General features: G+C 45.7%; 1 protein-coding gene across 1 annotated transcript; it reads right to left on the bottom strand.

Annotated features, from left to right (window-relative positions):
• Window positions 1-106: 106 nt before the first annotated feature.
• Window positions 107-23,389, bottom strand: LOC306891767 (NLR family CARD domain-containing protein 3-like). Its single transcript, XM_079452285.1, has 12 exons — window positions 23,310-23,389; window positions 22,954-23,009; window positions 22,580-22,690; window positions 22,398-22,455; window positions 21,533-21,737; window positions 19,394-21,161; window positions 5,341-5,514; window positions 3,838-4,011; window positions 3,283-3,456; window positions 2,736-2,909; window positions 2,324-2,497; window positions 107-2,109 (listed from the first exon to the last, which is right to left on the bottom strand). The coding sequence occupies exons 2-12, from the start codon at window positions 22,977-22,979 to the stop codon at window positions 2,091-2,093; spliced, it is 3,057 nt and encodes a 1,018-aa protein (XP_079308411.1). The 5' UTR covers window positions 22,980-23,009; window positions 23,310-23,389; the 3' UTR covers window positions 107-2,090.
• Between the last annotated feature and the right edge of the window lie 466 nt (window positions 23,390-23,855).

The raw sequence follows: 23,855 nt of genomic DNA, 5'->3' as shown, positions 1-23,855 counted from the left end.
TGAAATTTTGTTGATGTTATTGTCATGCGTGTTTTGTTTTTTTGCGCATGATTAAACATGAGTCTTTATATGGCGATAAAACAAATCTTTGTTGCGTTTTTTTTTTAAGTGGGGATTGGGGGTGCGCCAACCCTGTTGGGACATAGAAGGGGGTGCGCAGGAAAAAAAGTTTGGGAACCGCTGATGTAAATGATCAATTTTAGTAGTAAAAAATTTCATTATGGAATTACAGGAGTCAGTGGAGTAAAAATTAGGTGGTAGAGAAACAGGTGGACGAAGTGTTTTATGCACCAGTGAAAAAAGTGCTTGAGAGTTACCAGAGCCTAAACTGATTAAATTTGTATAGTAGTTAGACTTTGCAGTGGAAAGAGAATCTTTATAAGAAAGTAAATGGGTATAAAACATTTGTTTGTGGATGTGCAAACCAGTTTTTCTATAAAGGCGTTCCAGTTGGCGACCTCTAGCTTTCAGTTGGCGATGTTCAGAAGTAAACCAGGGTGCAGATTGGGAAAAGGAAACAAACCGTGTTTTTATTTGGGCCAAGGTATCGAGGAGATGGTGTAGGCCACAATCATAGTGACTGAGTAGTTCATCAGGGGAGGATGTGAAGTTGATATTAGGAAGATTGGCAATACCAGAATTTAAAGCTGCTGGGTCAATGGACTTGATGTTACGGAAAGAAATTTGACGTAACAGTTTCTTTTTGAACAGTGTCACCTTAGCATTAAATGAAATAAGTTTATGATCAGAAATGGGAAGGTCATAAGCAGTACAATTAAAAGGAGTGACACCAAAGCAGCAAAGTAGATCCAAGATATGGCCCTTTGAATGGGTAGGAAAATGTATAAACTGCTGCAATTCAAAACTATCAAGGCATGATTTAAAGTCTTTTGTGAGGTAGTTATTGTCATTATCAATATGGATGTTAAAATCACCAAGAAGAATGATATTAGGGGAAAGAGGTGATATAAATGTAAGAAAAGCTAAAAATTAATTAATGAATTCTGAATTTGGTTTAGGTGGATGATACACGGTGGCTACAATGATAGGGGATGGACCATTTAGTTTAATGACAAGAGACTCAAATGACTGATAGAGTGGCATAGAGACAGCCGAGACTTTCCAACTCTCGCGATATATTATCGCGAGACCTCCCCCGCGACCTGTAACGCGGGGTTTACAACTGTAAACAAACCCGGGGGGAGTTGCTTCGTTCAACTGGGAAAAGTCATGTGGTTGCTGCCAAGTCTCTGTCAGAGTAAAGAAGTCATATTTGCGGTCATTAATGAAATCCTGGAGAAAAGGTCCTTTGCCCGAAAGTGATCGTATGTTGTATAATCCAAAGTGGAGATCGTTAAAGTTGTTCTTGTGGGAAACAGAGCTAGCATTAGCAGACCTGGGTAGACTGGTTAGCACACTCTGGTCCACCTTCCTGCTGGATGATCTCGGTTGACGGCGAGATGAAGACCAGAAGGAGTTGATTAAGGTGGAAGCATCAATGTTGAAACTCCGTCGAGACCCACGATGAAGATATCTCCGACGAGGTAAGCGAGCGTTTTCCGGGCCAGGGTGCAGCGTCGATTTTAAAACTGCTGAGGCAGTCGGATTGAAGCAGAGTTTGAGAAGCTCAGCAGTCGAGTATTGAAACATAGCCGACGAGGAACTTGTGAGGAGTAGCGCAGCCATCCACATGAGTATCGCCCACTTGCTGAGCCACATTTTGGTCAAAAAGGAGCCAGTCAAAAGGAGCCAGATTTAGCTGGTATGAACGCAGTAATCGGTGAAAGTATATCAACAGGGCAATAAACAGTTAAAAAAAAAAAATTCAATAAAAACTGAAGTTAAAAAAAGCCCAAAATTAAACAAACAATCGGAGAGCAGCGGCAGCGAGTCGCGCCAGCGTACACTCTACACTCTTCTTGATGGACTGAGAGTGTACACTCTACACTCTTCTTGATGGACTGCTGCAGGGTTCATACATCTGTAGTATAAGCAAGTAGCTGTGACTTCATGGGCAGCGTTGGGGTGACAATGTGTTTTTAGGCCACGCCTGTGCCACTTTTGTGGTAATGCCACCGTCTCTGTGACTGTTATCGATGAGACTGAATACTGTAAAAGATTGAAGAGAAAGAAAATATTATACATATCAGAATAATACAAGCAGAAACTAAACCTTATAAAGTATTACTACTGTAACACACCGAATGTACATAAGAGTAAAGCACTACAGGACAAATGTGAGCACAAAGAAATACATTTGTAATTAATGGCAATTGTTAATAATTTGAAATATATACATATAATGAGCTAATGAATAACTCACTGTAGTGTCTGTAGTTGACAGTGTGGATCCTTCAGTAGATCAGAGAGCAGCTTCACTCCTGAATCTTCTGGATTATTATATCTCAGATCCAGTTGTGTCAGATGTGAGGGGTTTGATCTCAGAGCTGAAGTCAGAGCAACACAACCTTCAGATCCAATACTGCAGAGAGACAGACTGAAGAGAGAAGAAAACACTTCACACTCACAGCAAATAAAGTCATGAATTATAATGAAACTGTTGTGACTATTATGAGAAGTATATCAAAATGAGAGAGAAATAGAGAGCGCTTTTTAAGAGTTAGAATTGAAAGCATTTTTACACTAAGAGAGATGAAGTCATGGGCTTTTTATGTGAACTCTGTTCAATTTACACAAACACATGTTTATCTTTATTGCTTTAAGGATTTTCTTACTGTAATGTCTTCAGTTTACAGTTTGTATTCTTCAGTCCATCAGAGAGCAGCTTCACTCCTGAATCCTTCAGTTTATTTTCACTCAGGTTCAGTTCTGTCAGACTTGAGGAGTTTGATCTGAGAACTGACGCCAGTGATGAACAACTTTTCTCTGTCAGATTACAGTCACTCAGACTGAAAGAGAAATAACAAGATAACAGTGTGTTAAAATAATAATGTTGGACTCACACATAATAAAAAAGTTGTTTTCATTCATTTTCGATGAGTTCTTGAGAATGTCCAGTAACACGAGTGACCGTAACCTTCAGCAAAACATGTGAGACGTCCAGTGAAACAACAAAACTGTGTAATGTTTAACTTTCAGCAAATGCAACGCAACTTTCCATATAATACATCTGCACTTCTTAATTTAACAAATGCTTTTATTTAAAGACACTGACAAATGATAATAATACAAGGAGAATGAGTTAATCTAAGAACAAGTAGTGCTACCACATCAAATCTGAATTTACATCACGACACACACAACCGCTTGGGATTTTCTTACTTTAATGTCTTCAGTTTACAGTTTGTATTCTTCAGTCCATCAGAGAGCAGCTTCACTCCTGAATCCTTCAGATTATTTTCACTCAGGTTCAGTTCTGTCAGACTTGAGGAGTTTGATCTGAGAACTGACGCCAGTGATGAACAACTTTCCTCTGTCAGATTACAGTCACTCAGACTGAAAGAGAAATAACAAGATAACAGTGAGTTAAAATAATAATGTTGGACTCACACATAATAAAAAAGTTGTTTTCATTCCTTTTCGATGAGTTCTTGAGAATGTCCAGTAACACGAGTGACCGCAACCTTCAGCAAAACATGTGAGACGTCCAGTGAAACAACAAAACTGTGTAATGTTTAACTTTCAGCAAATGCAAAGCAACTTTCCATATAATACTTCTGCACTTCTTAATTTAACAAATGCTTTTATTTAAAGACACTGACAAATGATAATAATACAAGGAGAATGAGTTAATCTAAGAACAAGTACTGCTACCACATCAAATCTGAATTTACATTAGGACACACACACACACACACACGTTTGGGATTTTCTTACTGTAATATCTCTAGTTTACAGTTTGTATTCTTCAGTCCATCAGCGAGCAGCTTCACTCTTGAATCCTTCAGATTATTGTGACTCAGGTTCAGTTCTGTCAGACTTGAGGAGTTTGATCTGAGAACTGACGCCAGTGATGAACAACTTTTCTCTGTCAGATTACAGCCACTCAGACTGAGAGAGAAATAACAAGATAACAGTGAGTTAAAATAATAATGTTAATAATCTCACACTCAGATATAATAAAAAAGTTGATTTCATTTATTTTCGATGAGCTCTTGACAATGTCCAGTAACACGAGTGACTGCAACTTTCAGCAAAACATGAACTATGTAATATAACCTACAGGTTCATCACATTCAAGTGATGCACATTTTGTTTTGTATATGTTGTTCTTAATGGTTTCTATTCTTGCATTATGCCGCATCCAGTGGGGTCAGAATATCTGTTCATAATGGGTTCTATAGACTGTTTCAAAGCAACAACATGAACAAAAGTTACTGTGCAGTGCGCTTCTGTGGCCCAAACTTAACTCCGGGTACACATCCACATAGAATATAAAGTCCCTGCAGATTATTTCTGAAAACAAACAAAATAAATGACAAGTAAACTACATCAGCTAGTATGATGGGAGTTTGATTTATTCTTTAGTTTCTGACGGTTATTCTTATTTTTATTTCTTTTTATTGGGAGGATAATAGAAAGTAACATTTATGTTTGCTGATTTCCGTGCACAAGTTTGCTATTTCCTTGCATATAAGAGAAGTGTAAACGGTGTCTGTCTATCATGTTCTTTATATGAACTAATGTCTGGTTTCTGATAGAGTTAGTTAGAATTGGTTGTTAGGATGTTTTAGTAACAGACGTCTGCTGTAGATGTGATATCCGTCTGTATCAGAGCAGAGTATAAAGATCTTGTCTTCTCACTGCAGAACTCTCAGTATGTCAGACGGCCTTAAAGAATAAAAGATCTTAAACAAATCTTTAGTTTGATTTTCTGCCTCACCTGTAGGTTATATAGTTTTTTTTCACAACACTAGCAAGTTAAAAGTATGTCTAGCCAGTGTTTCCAGAAGAAGAACCATTATTTGGCTAAACTTAACATTTACATTTAGTCATTTATCAGACGCTTTTATCCAAAGCGACTTACAAAGAGTTCAGGGCGCCACAAGCGATATGTCATAAAAGAACAATAGTACAATAGGTGCTAATACAAAGTTAGTTTCAACAAAAGCTAGAGCACTACCTGTTGAGAGAAGAAAGGGTTAGTGTGTGTTTTATTTTTTTATTTGTCTGTCAAGTATATACTTAAACATGACAACGACCCATTTAACAAATTGTTTATTTAATTAGTGTCATACACTAAAATATAAATGAAATTAAGTATAAATAGTTCTATTATTAGCCAGTGCGCACCGATCAACAAACGCAGACCGGAAGTTACTTCACTTGTTATTTTAGAAATACTGTTTATTAACAAATATATTATTATAAGTAACTTACTGTAATTTCTTCAGTTTACAGTTTGTATTCTTCAGTCCATCAGAGAGCAGCTTCACTCCTGAATCTTTCAGTTTATTGAGACTCAGGTTCAGTTCTGTCAGACTTGAGGAGTTTGATGTGAGAACTGACGCCAGTGATGAACAACTTTTCTCTGTCAGATTACAGTCACTCAGACTGAAAGAGAAATAACAACACAACAGTGAGTTAAAATATAGTAATACCTACAGCAAAAAAGTGAAAATGGATGGAAGGCAATATCTGCAATTCTCCACCTGCTAAAAAACTATGACAAGCTATTAATAATCAATTAAATAAATAAAATCATCTTTCAACATATCCAGCCACTGGAATTCTGTAAACATTCAAAATGTTATTAGTTGTGACCCTGTCTTAAGTAGGACGGGAATATTTGTGACAATAGTTAAACAAAAGACTGTATGGGTCAAAAGTATCGATTTTTCTTTAATGTCAAAAATCATTAGGATATCAAGTAAAGATCATGTTCCATTAAGACATTTTGTAAAATTCATACTGTAAATATATAAAAACATTTTTGTGAGTGGATGCAGCAAAACTGCTAACAAAAATATCTGGTAGCACACCAACAATCTTCAGTCGCTGCTGCCCGCTCTTTGGGATTTACCCACTCAAGTTTGGTTTCTATGTGAAGCTTAGAATTTCAGCTTCACAGCGTCATTGTGGCGGAAAGCCAATAGAGAGCATTAAAACGATCCTGTTTCTTCATAGCAACGGCCTGATACAGCACCTCTGAGTAACAACTTTAAAGGTGATTTTCTCAAATATCTATTTTTTTGCACCCTCAGATTAAAATAGTTGTATCTCAGCCAACTATTGTCCTATCCTAATAAACCATAAATCAATGGAAGGTGTATATTTAGCTTTCATATGCTCAATTTCAGGAGTGTGATTCATTACTGGGGTTTGTTTGTTTTTGTGGATGGGAGTCAGACTGCTGCAGCAAAGGAAGGAGCCCAATGATCTGGGCCATTAAACTCCTGAGTCCTTCACTAACTTCTGGTGTCATTCAGGTGAAGCTCTCTGGCCTGTAAATTTGCCTCTGAAGGTTCTGAATCAGTGTGTCTCTAGTTGAGTCAAGTAATGTAACACTCCCGTCCGTTTCCCTGCCTGTTTTTTCCCTATGGACTTCATTTCTCACGATCCCGCACCTGTTCATCATCCGTAATCACCTCGTTTCCCGCACCTGTCAGCCATCATTGCCATCACCAAAGACTTTTTATACTCTGTGTTTCTGTTAGTCCCAGGTCATTTATTGAATGTCTGAATGTCTTGCGTTACGTGTACCTGTCTGTTTGATTTATTAAAAGTTACCCGTTTTTGTATTCCTGGATCCGCGTCTGTCTCGTCCGGCACGACACCGTGACAGAATAAACGACCCCAAGATGGATTATACTACATCTCTCCAGTGGACCAGCTCGTGGGTCTTCTGCAAGACGGACGGCCACTGGAGAGGTACGTGGAGGAATTCCTTGGGGTGTGTTACCGGTTGGGTTGGGACGGTCCCACACTTAACCGTGTGTTTTTGACCGGTCTGGACGACGACATGCTCGCCGCCGTTCTGCTCCCGTACACGGACGACCTTCCCCTGGAGGAGCTGATCAGTCAGGTTCTCCCGGGGGAGGAATCCGTGGACCGTGTTGAGGAGCTGGACGGTGGCTTGAGCGGTTCGCGTCCGGTACCGGTCATCCGCGTGGGGGTCGTTCTGACTCACTCCGGGACTGCGCCCCACTCCTCCACGAAGTCCCGTCGGCGCCATCCACGTCGGCGGGCACTACAGCGCAAGCAGCGTTAGTGCGCTTCCGTGATTCCGCCGCAGCGGGATATGGAAGACCAAGAGGGTCAAAATCCCCGGCCTTCCCAGGCACAGCTACCGGTCCTGATTGCAACAGAGGCACTCTGAGAGTTGGGTCCCCTCTGGTGTTCCGAGGCAGCGCCCCGATGCACTCCCGTGCCAGCGCCCCGAAAGTATCGATTTTTCTTTAATGTCAAAAATCATTAGGATATCAAGTAAAGATCATGTTCCATTAAGACATTTTGTAAAATTCATACTGTAAATATATAAAAACATTTTTGTGAGTGGATGCAGCAAAACTGCTTACAAAAATATCTGGTAGCACACCAACAATCTTCAGTCGCTGCTGCCCGCTCTTTGGGATTTACCCACTCAAGTTTGGTTTCTATGTGAAGCTTAGAATTTCAGCTTCACAGCGTCATTGCGGCGGAAAGCCAATAGAGAGCATTAAAACGATCCTGTTTCTTCATAGCAACGGCCTGATACAGCACCTCTGAGTAACAACTTTAAAGGTGATTTTCTCAAATATCTATTTTTTTGCACCCTCAGATTAAAATAGTTGTATCTCAGCCAACTACTGTCCTATCCTAATAAACCATAAATCAATGGAAGGTGTATATTTAGCTTTCATATGCTCAATTTCAGGAGTGTGATTCATTACTGGGGTTTGTTTGTTTTGTGGATGGGAGTCAGACTGCTGCAGCAAAGGAAGGAGCCCAATGGTCTGGGCCATTAAACTCCTGAGTCCTTCACTAACTTCTGGTGTCATTCAGGTGAAGCTCTCTGGCCTGTAAATTTGCCTCTGAAGGTTCTGAATCAGTGTGTCTCTAGTTGAGTCAAGTAGTGTAACACTCCCGTCCGTTTCCCTGCCTGTTTTTTCCCTATGGACTTCATTTCTCACGATCCCGCACCTGTTCGTTCTCGTAATCACTTGTTCCCGCACCTGTCAGCCATCATTGCCATCACCAAAGACTTTTTATACTCTGTGTTTCTGTCACAGACGGCCACTGGAGAGGTACGTGGAGGAATTCCTTGGGGTGTGTTACCGGGTGGGTTGGGACGGTCCCACACTTAACCGTGTGTTTTTGACCGGTCTGGACGACGACATGCTCGCCGCCGTTCTGCTCCCGTCCATGGACGACCTTCCCCTGGAGGAGCTGATCAGTCAGGTTCTCCCGGGGGAGGAATCCGTGGACCGCGTTGAGGAGCTGGACGGTGGCTTGAGCGATTCACGTCCGGTACCGGTCATCCGCGTGGGGGTCGTTCTGACTCACTCCGGGACTGCGCCCCACTCCTCCACGAAGTCCCGTCGGCGCCATCCACGTCGGTGGGCACTACAGCGCAAGCAGCGTTAGTGCACTTCCGTGATTCCGCCGCAGCGGGATATGGAAGACCAAGAGGGTCAAAATCCCCGGCCTTCCCAGGCACAGCTACCGGTCCTGATTGCACCAGAGGCACTCCGAGAGTTGGGTCCCCTCTGGTGTTCCGAGGCAGCGCCCCGATGCACTCCCGTGCCTGCGCCCCGATGCACTCCCGTGCCAGAGCCTCACCAGGCCTCCGTACCCGTGCCCGAGCCTCACCAGGCCTCCGTACCCGTGCCCGAGCCTCACCAGGCCTCCGTACCCGTGCCCGAGCCTCACCAGGCCTCCTTACCCGTCCCCGAGCCTCACCAGGCCTCCGTACCCGTCCCCGAGCCTCACCAGGCCCCCGTGCCCGAGCCTCACCAGGCCTCCGTACCCGTCCCTAAGCTCTCTCCAGAGCCCAAGGAACCCCAGGGGACAACCCAAATGTTTTTTGGGGGGGTGCACATTGCCTATCCGGGGAGCCCGGCACCCACCAGTCTTTCCTTGCATACTGTTTTGCACTGTTTTGCCTGGCCGGGGGGGCTGCTAGAATTTGGTAGTCTTATTTAATTAACACTGCATATAGGAATTTATTGTGTGTCTGATATTTGACCTGTGTTTTGAATTCCATAACCTTTTATGTTTTACTTATAGTCATTTTTTCTTGTACAGCTGCTTTGTAACAATGAAAATTGTAAAAAGCGCTATATAAATAAAGCTGACTTGACTTGACTTGACTTTCCAAGCCTCCGGACCCACAGCCCGGGCCCAAGCCTCCGGACCCACAGCCCGAGCCCAAGCCTCCGGACCCCAAGCCAGGGGAAGCCAGCTGAGAGACTCCCTGTCCCGTCCTAGTTTGTATGTCCTGCACGAGTCTCTCAGCTGCCCACCCCCCCTCCCTGGTGGTTCGTTGGCGCGAGGACGCGCCTTTGGGGAGGGGGGTCTTCTGTAACACTCCCGTCCGTTTCCCTGCCTGTTTTTTCCCTATGGACTTCATTTCTCACGATCCCGCACCTGTTCGTCATCCGTAATCACCTCGTTTCCCGCACCTGTCAGCCATCACCGAAGACTTTTTATACTCTGTGTTTCTGTTAGTCCCGGGTCGTTTATTGAATGTCTGAATGTCTTGCGTTACGTGTACCTGTCTGTTTGATTTATTAAAAGTTACCCGTTTTTGTATTCCTGGATCCGCATCTGTCTCGTCCGGCACGACACCGTGACAAGTAGATAGTTGTAAAAAAAAATCCCTAGATTACATTGTGTGTTACCCTCCTCTAAATCCATTCAATTTAATAACGTTTTTTTTATATACCGCTTTATACAATGTGCATTGTTTCAAAGCAGCTTAAAAGGAGAAAAACACACACAGATGTAGAAGACTGTACAGGGAGTGGTATTGCGGAACAAGCAAGTCCATTCTTATAAAGCAATTGAAAAGAATTGACTGAACAGTCTCCCAGTGAGCAAGCCAACAGGGCCCTGTGGTGATGAACCAAAACTCCAAGGATGAATAAATGGAGAAACCAGACTCAGCTGAGAGGACCAGTTCAACTCTGATGCGTTACAGCTGCACTCATTAAGTTTTATTAAAGTTACTGAGCAAATGTTTTAGATTTTAACAGAGAGGGCATTATTAGTAGTGATTTAGTAAACTTACGTTTGTGTGAAGTTGTTTAGGTATAGTTTGGTTAAGTCTGGTTTTGTGACCAATATCAGACAACAGAGGAATGTTTAGGCACGGATGTAAAGTGGAGCTATACCTTTAAACTGCTGTCATGTAATGTAAGTTTGGCATTAATCTGTGTCTGTCTTATAATTGATGAATGAATGCTTCACACAGAAAAGTCTGTCGATACAGTTAGAGATCAAAACTATATGACCAGGAAATTGGGCACCAGTTTCTCTAATACATTAGAAGCTGTTGCACCTACGAAGTCGAAAAGGTTAATGAGAAAAATATTGCACCATGGTACAATAGCACCACTTGCGCCCTTAAAAGAGAAACTCGCAAACTAGAGCGCAAATGGATAAAATCGGAATTAGAGGTCTTTAAAATGGCGTGGAAAGAGAGTGCAAATTGTTTTAAAAAGGCACTAAAAGCAGCAAAGGCTGAGCACCTTCGTAACCTCATAGAAACCAACAAAAACAATCAAGGTTTCTATTTAGCACAGTCGCTAAATTAACAAATGAACAGACACCACCTGACCTGGCTATTCCGCCGCACCTTGGTAGCAATGAATTCATGAAATTTTTTACAGAGAAAATCGAAATCATTCGTGATCTCCCATACCTGTCTAAAATACTAGAAAAAGTAGTGTGCACTCAGTTGAGCTCCTTCTTACAAAATAACGACATGCACGAAAAATTTCAGTCAGGCTTTAGATCGCATCATAGCACTGAAACTGCGCTCGTTTAAAATCACAAACGACCTGCTTATAGCATCAGATAAAGGTAACATCTCACTCCTGGTCCTGCTTGACCTGAGTGCTGCGTTCGATACCGTAGACCATAACATACTTTTAGATCGCTTACACAATTATACCGGTATTGAGGGACAGGCACTAAAATGGTTCAGATCTTACTTATCAGACAGCCATCAATTTGTCCATTTAAATGGGGAATCATCCAATCTAACGCAAGTAAACTATGGATTACCTCAGGGATCGGTTCTGGGACCCGTGCTGTTCTCCATATACATGCTTCCCCTCGGAAACATTATTAAAAAACATGGAATAAGCTTCCATTGCTATACAGATGATACTCAGCTATATATCTCATCAAGATCAGATGATTCCTCCCAGCTATCCAAATTGGCAGAGTGCATTGAAGAGATAAAACATTGGATGACCTGTAACTTCCTTCTTTTAAATTCTAATAAAACAGAAATATTACTTATCGTACCAAAGACACGCAAACCAAATATTTCTGATTTTAAACTGCAAGTTGGAGGATGTACTGTTACTCCAACAAATACAGTAAAAGATCTATGCGTTATATTAGACAGCAACCTGTCATTTCTAAATCACATCTCAAATGTCACAAAAACAGCCTTTTTCCACCTAAGAATTGTTGCCGAGTTACGAAATATTCTGTGTGTTGCTGACGCGGAGAAGCTTATTCATGCATTTATGACCTCAAGACTTGACTACTGTAATGCGCTACTAAGTGTTTGTCCTGCATCATCAATAAACAAACTACAGTTAGTTCAGAACGCAGCTGCCCGAGTTCTAACCAGGTCCAGAAAATACCATCACATAACCCCAATGTTATCAACCCTTCACTGGCTACCCATTAAGTATCGTATTGACTTTAAAGTTCTTTTAATCACTTATAAAGCCTTAAAGGGTTTAGCCCCTACCTACCTAACAGAGCTTCTATCACACTACAACCCATCACGCTCTCTAAGATCTCAAAACGCAGGACTTTTGATAATACCTAGAATAACTAAATCCACCAAAGGGAGTCGAGCTTTCTCATACGTAGCACCTAAACTCTGGAAAAGCCTTCCTGATATTATTCGAGGATGAGACACACTCGCCAAATTTAAATCTATATTAAAAACACATCTTTACAGCCAAGCATTCACTTAATGCAAACATGCTAAATAAACCACCAGGAGATGCTGACATTAGATATTATTTACTAGAATAATTGGATTTATTATATAAAACACCATGTAGCGTGTTTTACCCTTTCTTGGGTTTTTCGTTTTTCCCCTGTAAAGCTGCTTTGGAATAATGCAAATTGTGAAAAGCGCTATATAAATAAAATTGAATTGAACTGAATTGAAAACAAAGATTTCGAGGGAGCCTGTATTTTAAATGGCACAGCTAAAAAACAGCCATTGACCTGGTCTTCATGGTTACCAGTTCACGAGTCTGTAGAATATAATATTAATGTGTACTATTATTTTGCTGTCAATTGATTTTTTTTTTATATTTATTTTATTCTACCTGTGATTACAGTGTACAGTCACCGCCAAAATGACTCTACTGAAAACAACGATAAGCATGTCAGGTTTTAAAGGCTTTAATTTGAAAAAACAATGATGCAGATAGTCAATATCTACAGTGTTGAGCCTTGTTTATCTTAACCTCTGACATGCTGGGGAATCTTTTGCGATTATTTAATAATAATAATCTATACAATAATCTATAAACAACGTGAATATACACCACAACATCTTAAGCAGAAACTAAACACAACATTTTTTGTCACTGCCAACACTTTTGGCCATGACTGTATAGTATAAGTAATTGTTGTAAACATTACTGGCACCTTATTGTTATTGAAACTCAGAGCAAAATGGCATTAAGTGGATGATATTAAAACAGTATTTTAAGTGTTGAGAATAAACGTCTCGGTTACGTATGTAGCCTCCGTTCCCTGATGGAGGGAACGAGACGTTGTGTCGACAGAATGGGGTTTGACTTGAGAACCTACCTTCTCTGACTGACTTGAACAGGGCAATGAAAATTGGCGAATGAAATTTGCATGCCGGACTCCGCCCCCGGATATCCGGGTATAAAAGGGAGACGGCGTGCCGCATTCATTCACCTTTTGTGCTGAGGAGCCTGAGGATCGTGCCCCGACTGCTGCAGCGGGCGGCCAGCGTTGTGGCATGAAGGACGTTCCCTTTCTGTCGGTCTCTCGACGTTGTGTCGACAGAATGGGGTTCCTCGGAAAACGCCACAGCGCTGTGCCGCGTCACAATTCCTCGCGAAGCGACGCTGACTGGCCTGGGCGTGTCAGACGTGAGCGCTAGCATGAATTGTAACCTTCCAGTGGAAGGGAAGGAGTCCAGAGCTTTCTGAAAAAGATGGGAGCCCCTACCACCGGCCGTCACAGAGGGCGGCCTAGTTCTCTTAACAGCGAGAAGCCGCCCGGCACCGTAAGGGCCACTGGGAAGCGTCATTCCCCCCTGAGGGAATGCGCTACGGAGACCACTTCCTACCGCAGGGAGGAGCTAGTGGAGATTCACACACTGTCTCACCGGATAGGGGAGAGCACGTGGGAGACATGCAGACACGAGAGGGTGTCACGAGCAGGTGAAGTACACCTGGGAGAGGTCATGGGCCATCGATTTGAGCTCCATTCATTTACATTTACATTTACATTTATTCATTTGGCAGACGCTTTTATCCAAAGCGACTTACAAGTAGTTTTATACAGTGGCACATTACTGCAGAGCAATCAGGGGTAAGGTGCCTTGCTCAAGGGCCCTTCAGTCATGACCTGCTGGCACTGAGATTAGAACCGGCAACCTTCTGATCACAAGCCCAACGCTCTAACCATTAGGCCACAGCTGACCCAGTGGGGGGGGTTACTACGTGTGGAACACTAGGCCTTGTTTGAGTCACTGCTAGAGCTCAGAAACAGGCCAAGGGCGGCAGGGCTGCTCCGCCGGGCCAGCCGCCGAGGAGTGCTTAGTGATGGATGGAATGCCTACTCTTCGCCCAGGGTCATTCATGAGAATACAACAGACGGAACCGCCCTGTGGGGGGGTTACTACGTGTGGAACACTAGGCCTTGTTTGAGTCACTGCTAGAGCTCAGAAACAGGCCAAGGGCGGCAGGGCTGCTCCGCCGGGCCAGCCGCCGAGGAGTGCTTAGTGATGGATGGAATGCCTACTCTTCGCCCACGTGGGGGAAAGAGGGGAGGCTAGATAGCGCCGCGTCTCACCTATGGAGGGGCGCTATCGCAGGCGTACGCCCACCGGCTGCCGGACTTACCTGGCGTTGTCTTGTAAGACTCTGGCTGATACCGGTTCCACGCGGAGGCTGTAGAACCTCGCAAAGGTGCTGGGCGTTGCCCAACCCGCAGCTCTACATACGTCTGCCAGAGGGGCGCCCTGAGCCAGTGCCCACGAGGAGGCCACACCCCTGGTGGAGTGTGCCCTCACTGCAAGCGGGCACGGGAGATCCTGTGATCGGTAAGCCATAGTGATGGCGTCCACGATCCAGTGCGCCAACCTCTGTTTGGAGACAGCCCTCCCCTTGTGCTGACCTCCAAAACAGACAAAAAGCTGCTCAGAGCTCCTGAAGCTCTGCGTGCGGCCCAAGTAGAGGCGCAGCGCGCGTACTGGACACAACACGGAAGGGGTTGGGTCTTCCTCCCCAGGAGGGAGCGCCTGCAGGTTCACCACCTGGTCCCGAAAGGGAGTGGTGGGAACTTTGGGCACGTAGCCAGGCCGGGGTCTCAGGATAACGTGAGATTGACCAGGCCCGAACTCTAGGCAATCCGTGGCCACGGAAAATGCTTGTAGGTCCCCTACCCTCTTGATGGAAGCGAGCGCCACTAAGAGAGCCGTCTTCATCGAGAGATGAGAAAGAGCGGCATCTCCGAGGGGCTCGAAGGGGGGCCTCTGGGGCCCGCCAGGACCACATTGAGGTCCCAAGAGGGAACGGAGCGCGGACGGGCCGGATTCAGCCTTCTCACGCCCCTCAGGAACCTAATGACCAGGTCGTGCTGTCCCAGAGACTTCCCACTAACTGGTTCGTGATGAGCGGCAATTGCGGCTACATACACTTTCAGCGTTGAAGGGGAGAGATTGTTCTCGAGTCTCGACTGCAGGAAGGACAGCACGCTCCCGATTGAGCATATCCGTGGGTCTTCTCCACGAGAAGAACACCAGGACGAGAAGAGGCGCCACTTAAATGCGTATAACCGCCTCGTGGCCGGGGCCCTTGCCTGAACAATGGTTTCCACCACCGCTGGGGGTAGACCACTCAGGATCTCCTCGTCCCGTCCAGGAGCCAGACATGGAGGTTTCAGAGGTCTGGTCTCGGATGCCACAACGCACCCTTCCCCTGAGAAAGAAGGTCCTTCGTCAGGGGAATCGGCCAGGGGGGAGTTGTCGTCAGGAGCATTAGCTCCGAGAACCAAGTCCGGTTGGGCCAGTAAGACGCTACATGTTGCACTTGATGCTCCTCTTCCCTGACTTTGCACAAGACGTGTGCAATGAGGCTCACTGGGGGGAAGGCGTACTTCCGCTTGTCCCGCGGCCAGCTGTGCGCAAAAGCATCCGTGCCGAGGGGGGCCTCGGTCAGGGAGTACCAAAGCGGGCAATGGGTGGTGTCCAGGGAGGCGAACAGGTCCACTTGTGCCTGCCCGAACTGCACCCAAATGAGCTGGACTGCGCTCCGCGGGGCGTCGACTGACGAGAGAGCGCATCGGCCGTCTGGTTCAGGTCGCCCGGGATGTGAGTGGCTAACAGAGACTTCGTCACCTGCTGGCTCCACAGGAGGAGGCGTCGGGCGAGTTGCGATAGCTGCCGTGAACGAATACCACCCTGTCGGTTGATATATGCCTTGGCAGTCGTGCTGTCCGACCGGACCAGCACGTGCTTGTCCTGCACGAGGGGAAGGAGCCTCCTCAGTGCAAGCAGCACCGCCAACAACTCTAGGCGATTGATATGCCAGCGCAGGCGGGGGCCCGTCCAGAGACCCGTCCAGAGACCCGACACTGCGTGCCCGTTGCACACAGCACCCCAACCCTGCAGGGAAACGTCTGTCGTCACCACGACGCGCCTCGAAACCTGCCCAAGAGGGACCCCTGTCCGCAGAAAGGTCATTGAAGACCATGGGGTTAGGGTGCGCCGGCAGAAGGGCGTGATCGCGACGCGCCTGTTGCCGGTGTGCCACACACTCCAAGGAACTCTGCTCTGTAGCCAGTGCTGTAGCGGTCTCATGTGCATCAACCCGAGGGGGACCATCCCCGCCGAGGACGCCATGTGTCCCAGGAGCCTCTGGAAAAGTTTCAGCGGGACCGCTGGCTGCTGCCTGAAGCTCCTCAGGCAGGTCAGCAACGACTGGGCACGCTCGGAAGAAAGACGTGCAGTCATGGAGACAGAGTCGAGTTCCATACCGAGGAAGAGGATGCTCTGCACAGTGGAGAGCTTGCTCTTCTCTCGGTTGACCTGCAACCCCAAATGGTCTAGGTGCCGGAGCACCAGGTCCCTGTGTGTACACAACAGATCTCGCGAGTGCGCCCAGATGAGCCAGTCGTCGAGATAGTTGAGTATGCTCACCCCCTGCTCCCTGAGGGGAGTGAGGGCGGCCTCCACGACCTTCGTAAAGACTCGAGGAGACAGGGACAGACCAAATGGGAGGACACGATACTGATATGCCTGTCCCTCTAAAGAGAACCGTAGGAACGGCCGGTGACGAGGGAGGATGGACACATGGAAGTACGCGTCCTTCAGGTCGATCGCCATGAACCAATCCTGACGTCTGACGGACGTCAGAATGCGCTTCTGCGTTAGCATCCTGAACGGCAGCTTGTGTAGGTGCTTGTTCAGGGTACGCAGGTCCAAGATGGGGCGCAGCCCGCCACTTTTCTTGGGGACAATGAAATACGGGCTGTAAAACCCGGAGTACATCTCGGCCAGAGGGACGAGCTTGATCGCCCCCTTCGCCAGAAGGGTAGCGACCTCGGCCCGAAGCACGGGAGCATCTACCCCTCCCACTGAGGTGAAGAGGATGCCCCGAAACTTGGGTGGGTGCTTGGCGAACTGAATCGCATAGCCGAGACGGATCGTTCGCTCTATCCACCATGCTGGTCTGGGAAGAGCCAACCAGGCTCCCAGGGACCGAGACAGGGGGACCAAAGGTTCGATCTGATTCATTGCCCCCGTGGGGGGTGGTTCGATGGCTGGCAATACGGCTCCCTCGCCGTGGGGGGGACCCCGGGGAGGAGAGCGGCTCTGCCGAGGTGCCTGTCGGGCGATATCGCGGCACACCGCACCGTCTGACTGAGGGTGCTGGTGGCCACTGAGAGTTACACCCAACCGTGTGTCTCGCCGAAACACAACGTGGGGTTGCCGAGCACCGTCCTGCGGAGGGTGAGAGCGGCTGTGAGAAAGACCCAGGGAGAGAGAAAGCTCTTTTTGTGAGAATGTGGGCACCAGGCCCTGAAAAGGGCCCGGCTGGTGTTGCTCGGACGGGGCAGGCACCGTCCCAGTCCGACCCTCTAGCGATGTAGTTGCTTGGGTCGGGCCCGGTGAACTCGATCTCCCTGGGTTCACCCCGTCAGGAACGCTTCTGCTTCTGCGGAGGTTGGTGACGGGATGGTGCTCTCCTCTTCGACGTCCTTCTCCGGGAGGCCGCCTGTGCAGGGGGCGCTGGAGCCGGAGTCCGAGTCGGAGAGGGGCGGGGCTGCTGGGGAGCAGATGCCGCGCGGGACCTCGACGGACGATAGGCGGCCGGGTCGCGAGGGGGAAGGTAATATGTTTAATCGCCTCCGTCTGCTTCTTTACGGTCGAAAACTGCTGGGAGAAGTCCTCGACCGTATCACCAAACAGCCCACCCTGCGCGATGGGAGCGTCGAGAAAGCGAACCTTCTCAGCGTCCCGCATCTGCGCAAGGTTCAACCAAAGGTGTCTCTCCTGGACCACTAGTGTGGACATCGTACGACCCAGGGCTCGCGCGGTCACCTTCGTCGCCCGAAGAGCGAGGTCAGTGGCAGTGCGAAGTTCCTGCATAAGCCCCGGGTCGGACTTTCCATCGTGCAACTCTTTCAATGCCTTGGCCTGATGGACCTGCAGGATGGCCATGGCGTGAAGAGCCGAGGCAGCTTGACCCGCAGCGTTGTAAGCCTTCGACACCAGCGATGCCGAAAACTTACAAGCCTTGGAAGGGAGCCTTGGTCGATCTCTCCAGGTGGCAGCTGTCTGCGGGCACAGGTGCACCGCGACTGCACGTTCCACCTGAGGGATGTCGACATAGCCCTTAGCTGCCCCGTCATTGAGGGAAGTCAGGGCGACCGAGCTAGTCTGACGTGCACGCGCCGAGAAGGGGGCGTTCCAGGTCCGACTGAGCTCCTCATGCACTTCCGGGAAGAATGGTACCGGTGCCGACCGTGGCTTAGAGTCACGGCCGGCCCCAAGATACCACGTATCCAACCGCGAGCGTTGGGGAAGAGGCGGTGCGGTGCACTGCAGCCCAATACTCGCGGCGGCCCGGGAAAGCATGGTTGACATCTCGACGTCCGCTTCATCCTGAGCTCGACCCCCGGAGGAGGAAGCTCCAAAGGAATCGTCGGGGTCGGATGCCAAGTGGTTGCCCTCCGATGTTGCGAGCGACATTTCATCATCGTCACGCCCCGTGTCCGAGTACGTGACGGAGGAACAAGGCGGCGTACCGCCTTTTCCGGGACGGTCAGACGAGCGAGGCGGGGCGTGAACGGTCCGCGAGCCGGTTGCTGACGGATTGAGGCTCACGGTAATTCCCGGATCACCCTCGGTGCTCGCCGAAGAGGACGGCAGGGCTGATGCCGCTGCTGCCGCAGGAAGGGAAGCGCTCGAGGTGGCGGCTGATTCTCGGAAGAACACAGCTACCCGTGACCGCAACGTCTGAATCACCATCCGCCCGCAGTGCGGGCAAGATGTATCCACAAATGCTGCCTCAGCGTGCTGGAGTCCCAGACACTTGAGGCAGACATCGTGTCCGTCCCCTTCCTCGATGAGTGCGCCACACCCACGAGCACAGTGGGACATGCCGCGCTGAAGAAATTACACCAGGCCCTGAAAAGCTCTTTAGAGAGACGCTTTGGAAGTTGCCGAGACGCCCAGGGGAAGTCACAGGAAAAGGGACAATCCGCTGCACCACGTCGTAAGACCAGCAACACGTAGAGCGTATCTGCGAAGTCGTCAGTATCAGGATGCGAAGGCTCCGAAGAACAAAAGGTGAATGAATGCGGCACGCCGGCTCCCTTTTATACCCGGATATCCGGGGGCGGAGTCCGGCATGCAAATTTCATTCGCCAATTTTCATTGGCCTGTTCAAGTCAGTCAGAGAAGGTAGGTTCTCAAGTCAAACCCCATTCTGTCGACACAACATCGAGAGACCGACAGAAAGGGAACTACAGGTAAATGACTCACTCAGCTGTTCTGGATGCTTTGATCACTGGCAGAAGCCTCAGAAGACCTTCATCTGATGGATCATATTGCCTCAGATCAAACTCATCCAGCTTCTCTTCTGAGTTCAGTAACACAAACACCAGAGCCGACCACTGAGCAGGAGAGAGACGGACTCCAGTAAGACTAGACTCATCTCCTCTGTTCACATATGTTTGTACTTCCTGCACTAGAGAATGATCATTGAGTTCATTCAGACAGTGAAACAGATTGATGGATTTCTCTGGAGAGAGATTCTCTCTGATCTTCATCTTAATGTACTCGACTATTTCCTGTTTACTGTCAGAGCTTCTTCCTGTCTGTGTCATCAGATCCCGTAAGATTGTCTGAGTGGACTTCAGTGAGAGACCCAGAAGAAATCTGAGGTAAAGATCCAGGTGTCCGTTCTCACTCTGTAAGGCCTTGTCCACTTCACTCTTCAGTAAATCACTCATGTTTGATCTCAATCCGCTGAAGTTTTCTGATGTTTGCTGAAGAAATGACAGAAACTTGAACAAAGCAGCGAGAAACTCCTGAACGCTCAGATGCACAAAGCTGAACACCTTCCCCAGGTTCAGTCCAAACTCCTCTCTGAAGATCTGAGTACAAACTCCTGAGTACACTGACGCTTCTCTGACATCAATGTCACACTCTCTCAGATCCTCCTCATAGAAGATCAGGTTCCCTTTCTCCAGCTGTTGAAAAGCCAGTTTTCCCAGAGACTCAAGACTCTTTCTAGCCTGCTGAAGATCTACCTCACATTTCCCATCATACTTCTGACTCTTCAGTTTGATCTGAAACATCAGGAAGTGTGTGAACATGTGAGTGAGAGTCTTGGGGATCTGTGCTGGACTCTCTGCTTCACTCAACATTCTCTGGAGAACAGTGGCTGAAATCCAGCAGAAGACTGGGATGTGACACATGATGTACAGACTTCTGGATGATTTCATGTGTGTGATGATTCTGTCGGCCAGACTCTCATCATTGATTCTCTTCCTGAAATACTCGTCCTTCTGAGGGTCATTGAATCCTCGTACATCTGTGATCAGATCAACACACTCAGGAGGAATCTGATTGGCTGCTGCTGGTCGAGAGGTGATCCAGATCAGAGCAGAAGGAAGCAGATTCCCCTTGATGAGGTTTGTCAGCAGCACATCCACTGATGCTGATTCTCTGTCATCAAACAAACTCGGATTCTTTGAGAAATCTAGAGGAAGACGACACTCATCCAGACCATCAAAGATAAACACAACTTTATAATCATCAAAGTCTGTCGATCTCAGTTCTGTTGTATCTGTGAAGAACTGATGAAGAAGATCCATCAGACTGATATTTGTCTGTTTGATCAGATTCAGTTCTCTGAAAGGAAGTGGAAATATGAAGTGAAGATCTTGATTTGTTTTTTCTTCAGCCCAATCCAGAATGAACTTCTGCACAGAGACTGTTTTTCCAATTCCAGCGACTCCTTTAGTCAGCACACTTCTGATGGGTTTGTTTAGTTCAGGTGAGACTTTAAAGATGTCATTACATTTGATTTGTGTTTCTTGTGTCTCTGATCTTCTGGATGCCGTCTCAATCTGTCTCACCTCATGTTCATTATTGATGTCTTCACTCCCTCCCTCTGTGATGTACAGCTCTGTGTAGATCTCATTCACAAGTGTTGAGCTTCCTTGACTTGAGATTCCTTCATTCATTCTCTGGAATTTCTCTTTTAGTCTGGATTTGTGTTTCTTCATGTATAAAGGGGCCAATTCTGATAAACAAAGAGAATATTAATAAAATGACATGTATACAATTAGGAAAATCCTTAATTCTACAGTATGTACAATGAAAATACAAACATTAATTTTTCTTGTTTAATATAATTTTAATATAGTAAAGCTCTCTATGCTTATTAAACCAAATGAATATTTATGCCTAATTTGTTATTATATTTGACCTTAAGAGTGTTTTAAGATGTTGATGATCATGACATTAGATGAACACAAAAAGCTTCATGGTTCTATTCTGTTGATTTATTAACTGTAAATGTATTTTCACTAATAATCATCAGTAAATACAGACACTGTGTCTGTTCGTCTGAAGGTAAAGTGATGTCATAGTCACATGACTGAGAGCTCTTACTGGTCTGTAGTTTGTTAGCGAGGTCTGTCTGCTTCATCTTCCTCAGGACGTTCAGTGTGATCTTCAGAAACATCTCTCTGACTCTGATCTGATCTTCATCATCCTCATCTTCTCTCTCAGAGCATGATGGGTAATCTGGACTCAGTAGACTCTTGAAGATCTTCAGCTCTTTCTTCATCAGAGAGATGAGTTTGTGCTCAAGCTCCTGAAAACACAGGTTTTATTAATTAATTCACAATTCTTACTTTTTATGGAATATTGCCATTTCAATTGTAATTGATTTCTCTTTTTGGGTATTTACTTTTTTAATTCCCGTGGCCTCATAATCTTTAAACAAATATGGAATATAAGAAATCTAATCTTGATTTCTTACTACAATGAATCAGGTTGAGACATTGAAACACTTCATAATCACGTATAAGCACAATGTTCGTGAAGTTCAGCTGTGTTGTTTGTTCCCAGCATTTGGGGCTAAAAGATTCTGGACATGAACCGCACGAGGTGAGTGAAACTGATGTCTGTTTTCTAGGCAATGTGTGCGCACATGCTTTCTTCCTAGTCAAATTAAACACACAAAACTGATTATATCAGACAAAATGTTACTATAAATGAAATCAACATAACACATCAACAGTGCATTTAATGAGTTGATATTTATTAAAAGTCACTACTAATAGAGCTGCTACCACTATCTCTCCCACTAACCCATTCAAACAGAGAGAGTATGGAAGTATTGAGAGCTCCATGAACCATGTGACCATCCGGCAAAAGTTTGATCAAAGTGTGACGCAACTCTATTTTTCAACGGCTCTGAATAACTTTATTTGTGTTCATTTGAAGGGCCAAAACACATACACACACCTACCTGAAAAACAGCATTCATGTGCTTCCCTTTAAAGGACTTGGATCCATCTGCTGTGTTACTGTAATGAAACCGTACATTTGTGTGTTAACATATGAGAAAAGTAATTATTTGTTGAGCACAAACTCAGAGAAAAAAAGACTGAAGAAGTGATTTACTCGTCTAAACCATCAGACTGTTCTCACCTCACATCTGGATCATCACAGTCTCCTGAACTGAAGTTAATCGGACGACCCATCGATCTATCACTCTTCATGGACACACAGCTGGGTTTAGGAGATTCTCCACCAGTCAAACTAAAGCAACATATATAAAGAGAACAAGATATCAGTAATGTGATAAACATCAGTTATTAACTGTGGCAACAACACAAATTCAACAAAAACAACAATGGCATGCTTTTTATAAAACTTTTTTATAAAACATCTGACATCTGTAACACAACTAAATTCAGCTTCACTCTCAATACTATATTTACCAAAACTATCATAGCTTTAGACCCATTTTTTATTGTAGTAAAAACGTTAACATCTGTAAATAAAACTCTTTAAATTGTCACCTTTTTTTAATCCTGGAGAAACTCATTGTGAACAGTGATGTGAAGAGTTAATCTACCTGCAAACAAAACACTGTGTGTGTTAACTCATCTCAGAAATACACACTTCCTTAAATCCATCAACAGCATTTCCAACACATTTGACTGTGGTGTATTTTTTGCACCATATAATTTGGCAAAACAAATCAAGTCACTTGAATCAAGTGTTTAGAAACACACTTCCTGGATATACATATACAGTAAAACACCACATGTCAGGTTCTTGAACCAATAAACTTCTAAAATAAAAGTACACAGCAAACACAGTCCACATGAAAACACAAGTGAATGATTAAACAGGTGAGATTTGTGATACTCACTTTATTTTCTCTCCTAGTGCGATTTATATATTTCTTCTTAAAATGGCTCCTGCTCTAATAGTTTTACTTTCACCTGCTGTAACCTGTAGAGGAGGAGGAGCTCAAACATCACAAGACTTAATATTACACACAAACACGCTTTTCTTGCTTTTGCTGTGATGTGACCCCAGAGATTTGTGGCCACAACATGTTTATGGCTTAATACCAAATTACAAAACCTGTTCATTCAACACAAGGAATTTTGCTCTGTGACTTATCTAAGTCAAAGCAACAACCCTTTCCTCAATCATTTATTTTCATTAATGAACTTTAATGAAACACATCGAAAGGTAGAAAAGACAATAAAGCAGGGGGTTACGTCACAGATTCAGTAAGGTCTGATGCATTATTTTATGTGGCTTTATTAGGTCTTCATAAGGAAATATAAAAGATTGGATTTTTTTTTAAAGTCCGGAGATGAAGATTGTTGAAAACAGCAGGGGGCGATGATCTGGGGGGTGTGATCGAGTTTCTTACAGATACATTTTCATACACAGTTATGTTTTC

The sequence above is a fragment of the Barbatula barbatula genome, assembly GCF_947034865.1.
Source record: "Barbatula barbatula genome assembly, chromosome: 3".
Lineage (NCBI taxonomy): Eukaryota > Metazoa > Chordata > Actinopteri > Cypriniformes > Nemacheilidae > Barbatula > Barbatula barbatula.
This window is presented reverse-complemented; position numbering and strand designations above follow the sequence as displayed.

Bases quoted from the DNA above. Each gene is read 5' to 3' on its own strand.
- LOC306891767 (XM_079452285.1), bottom strand. From the start codon at position 22,979: ATGAGTTTCTCCAGGATTAAAAAAAG. The intron at 22,691-22,953 runs GTGACAATTTAA...ATGTTGCTTTAG, and splicing joins TTCTCCAGGATTAAAAAAAG to TTTGACTGGTGGAGAATCTC. The intron at 2,498-2,735 runs GTAAGAAAATCC...TTCTCTCTTCAG, and splicing joins TGTAAACTGAAGACATTACA to TCTGTCTCTCTGCAGTATTG.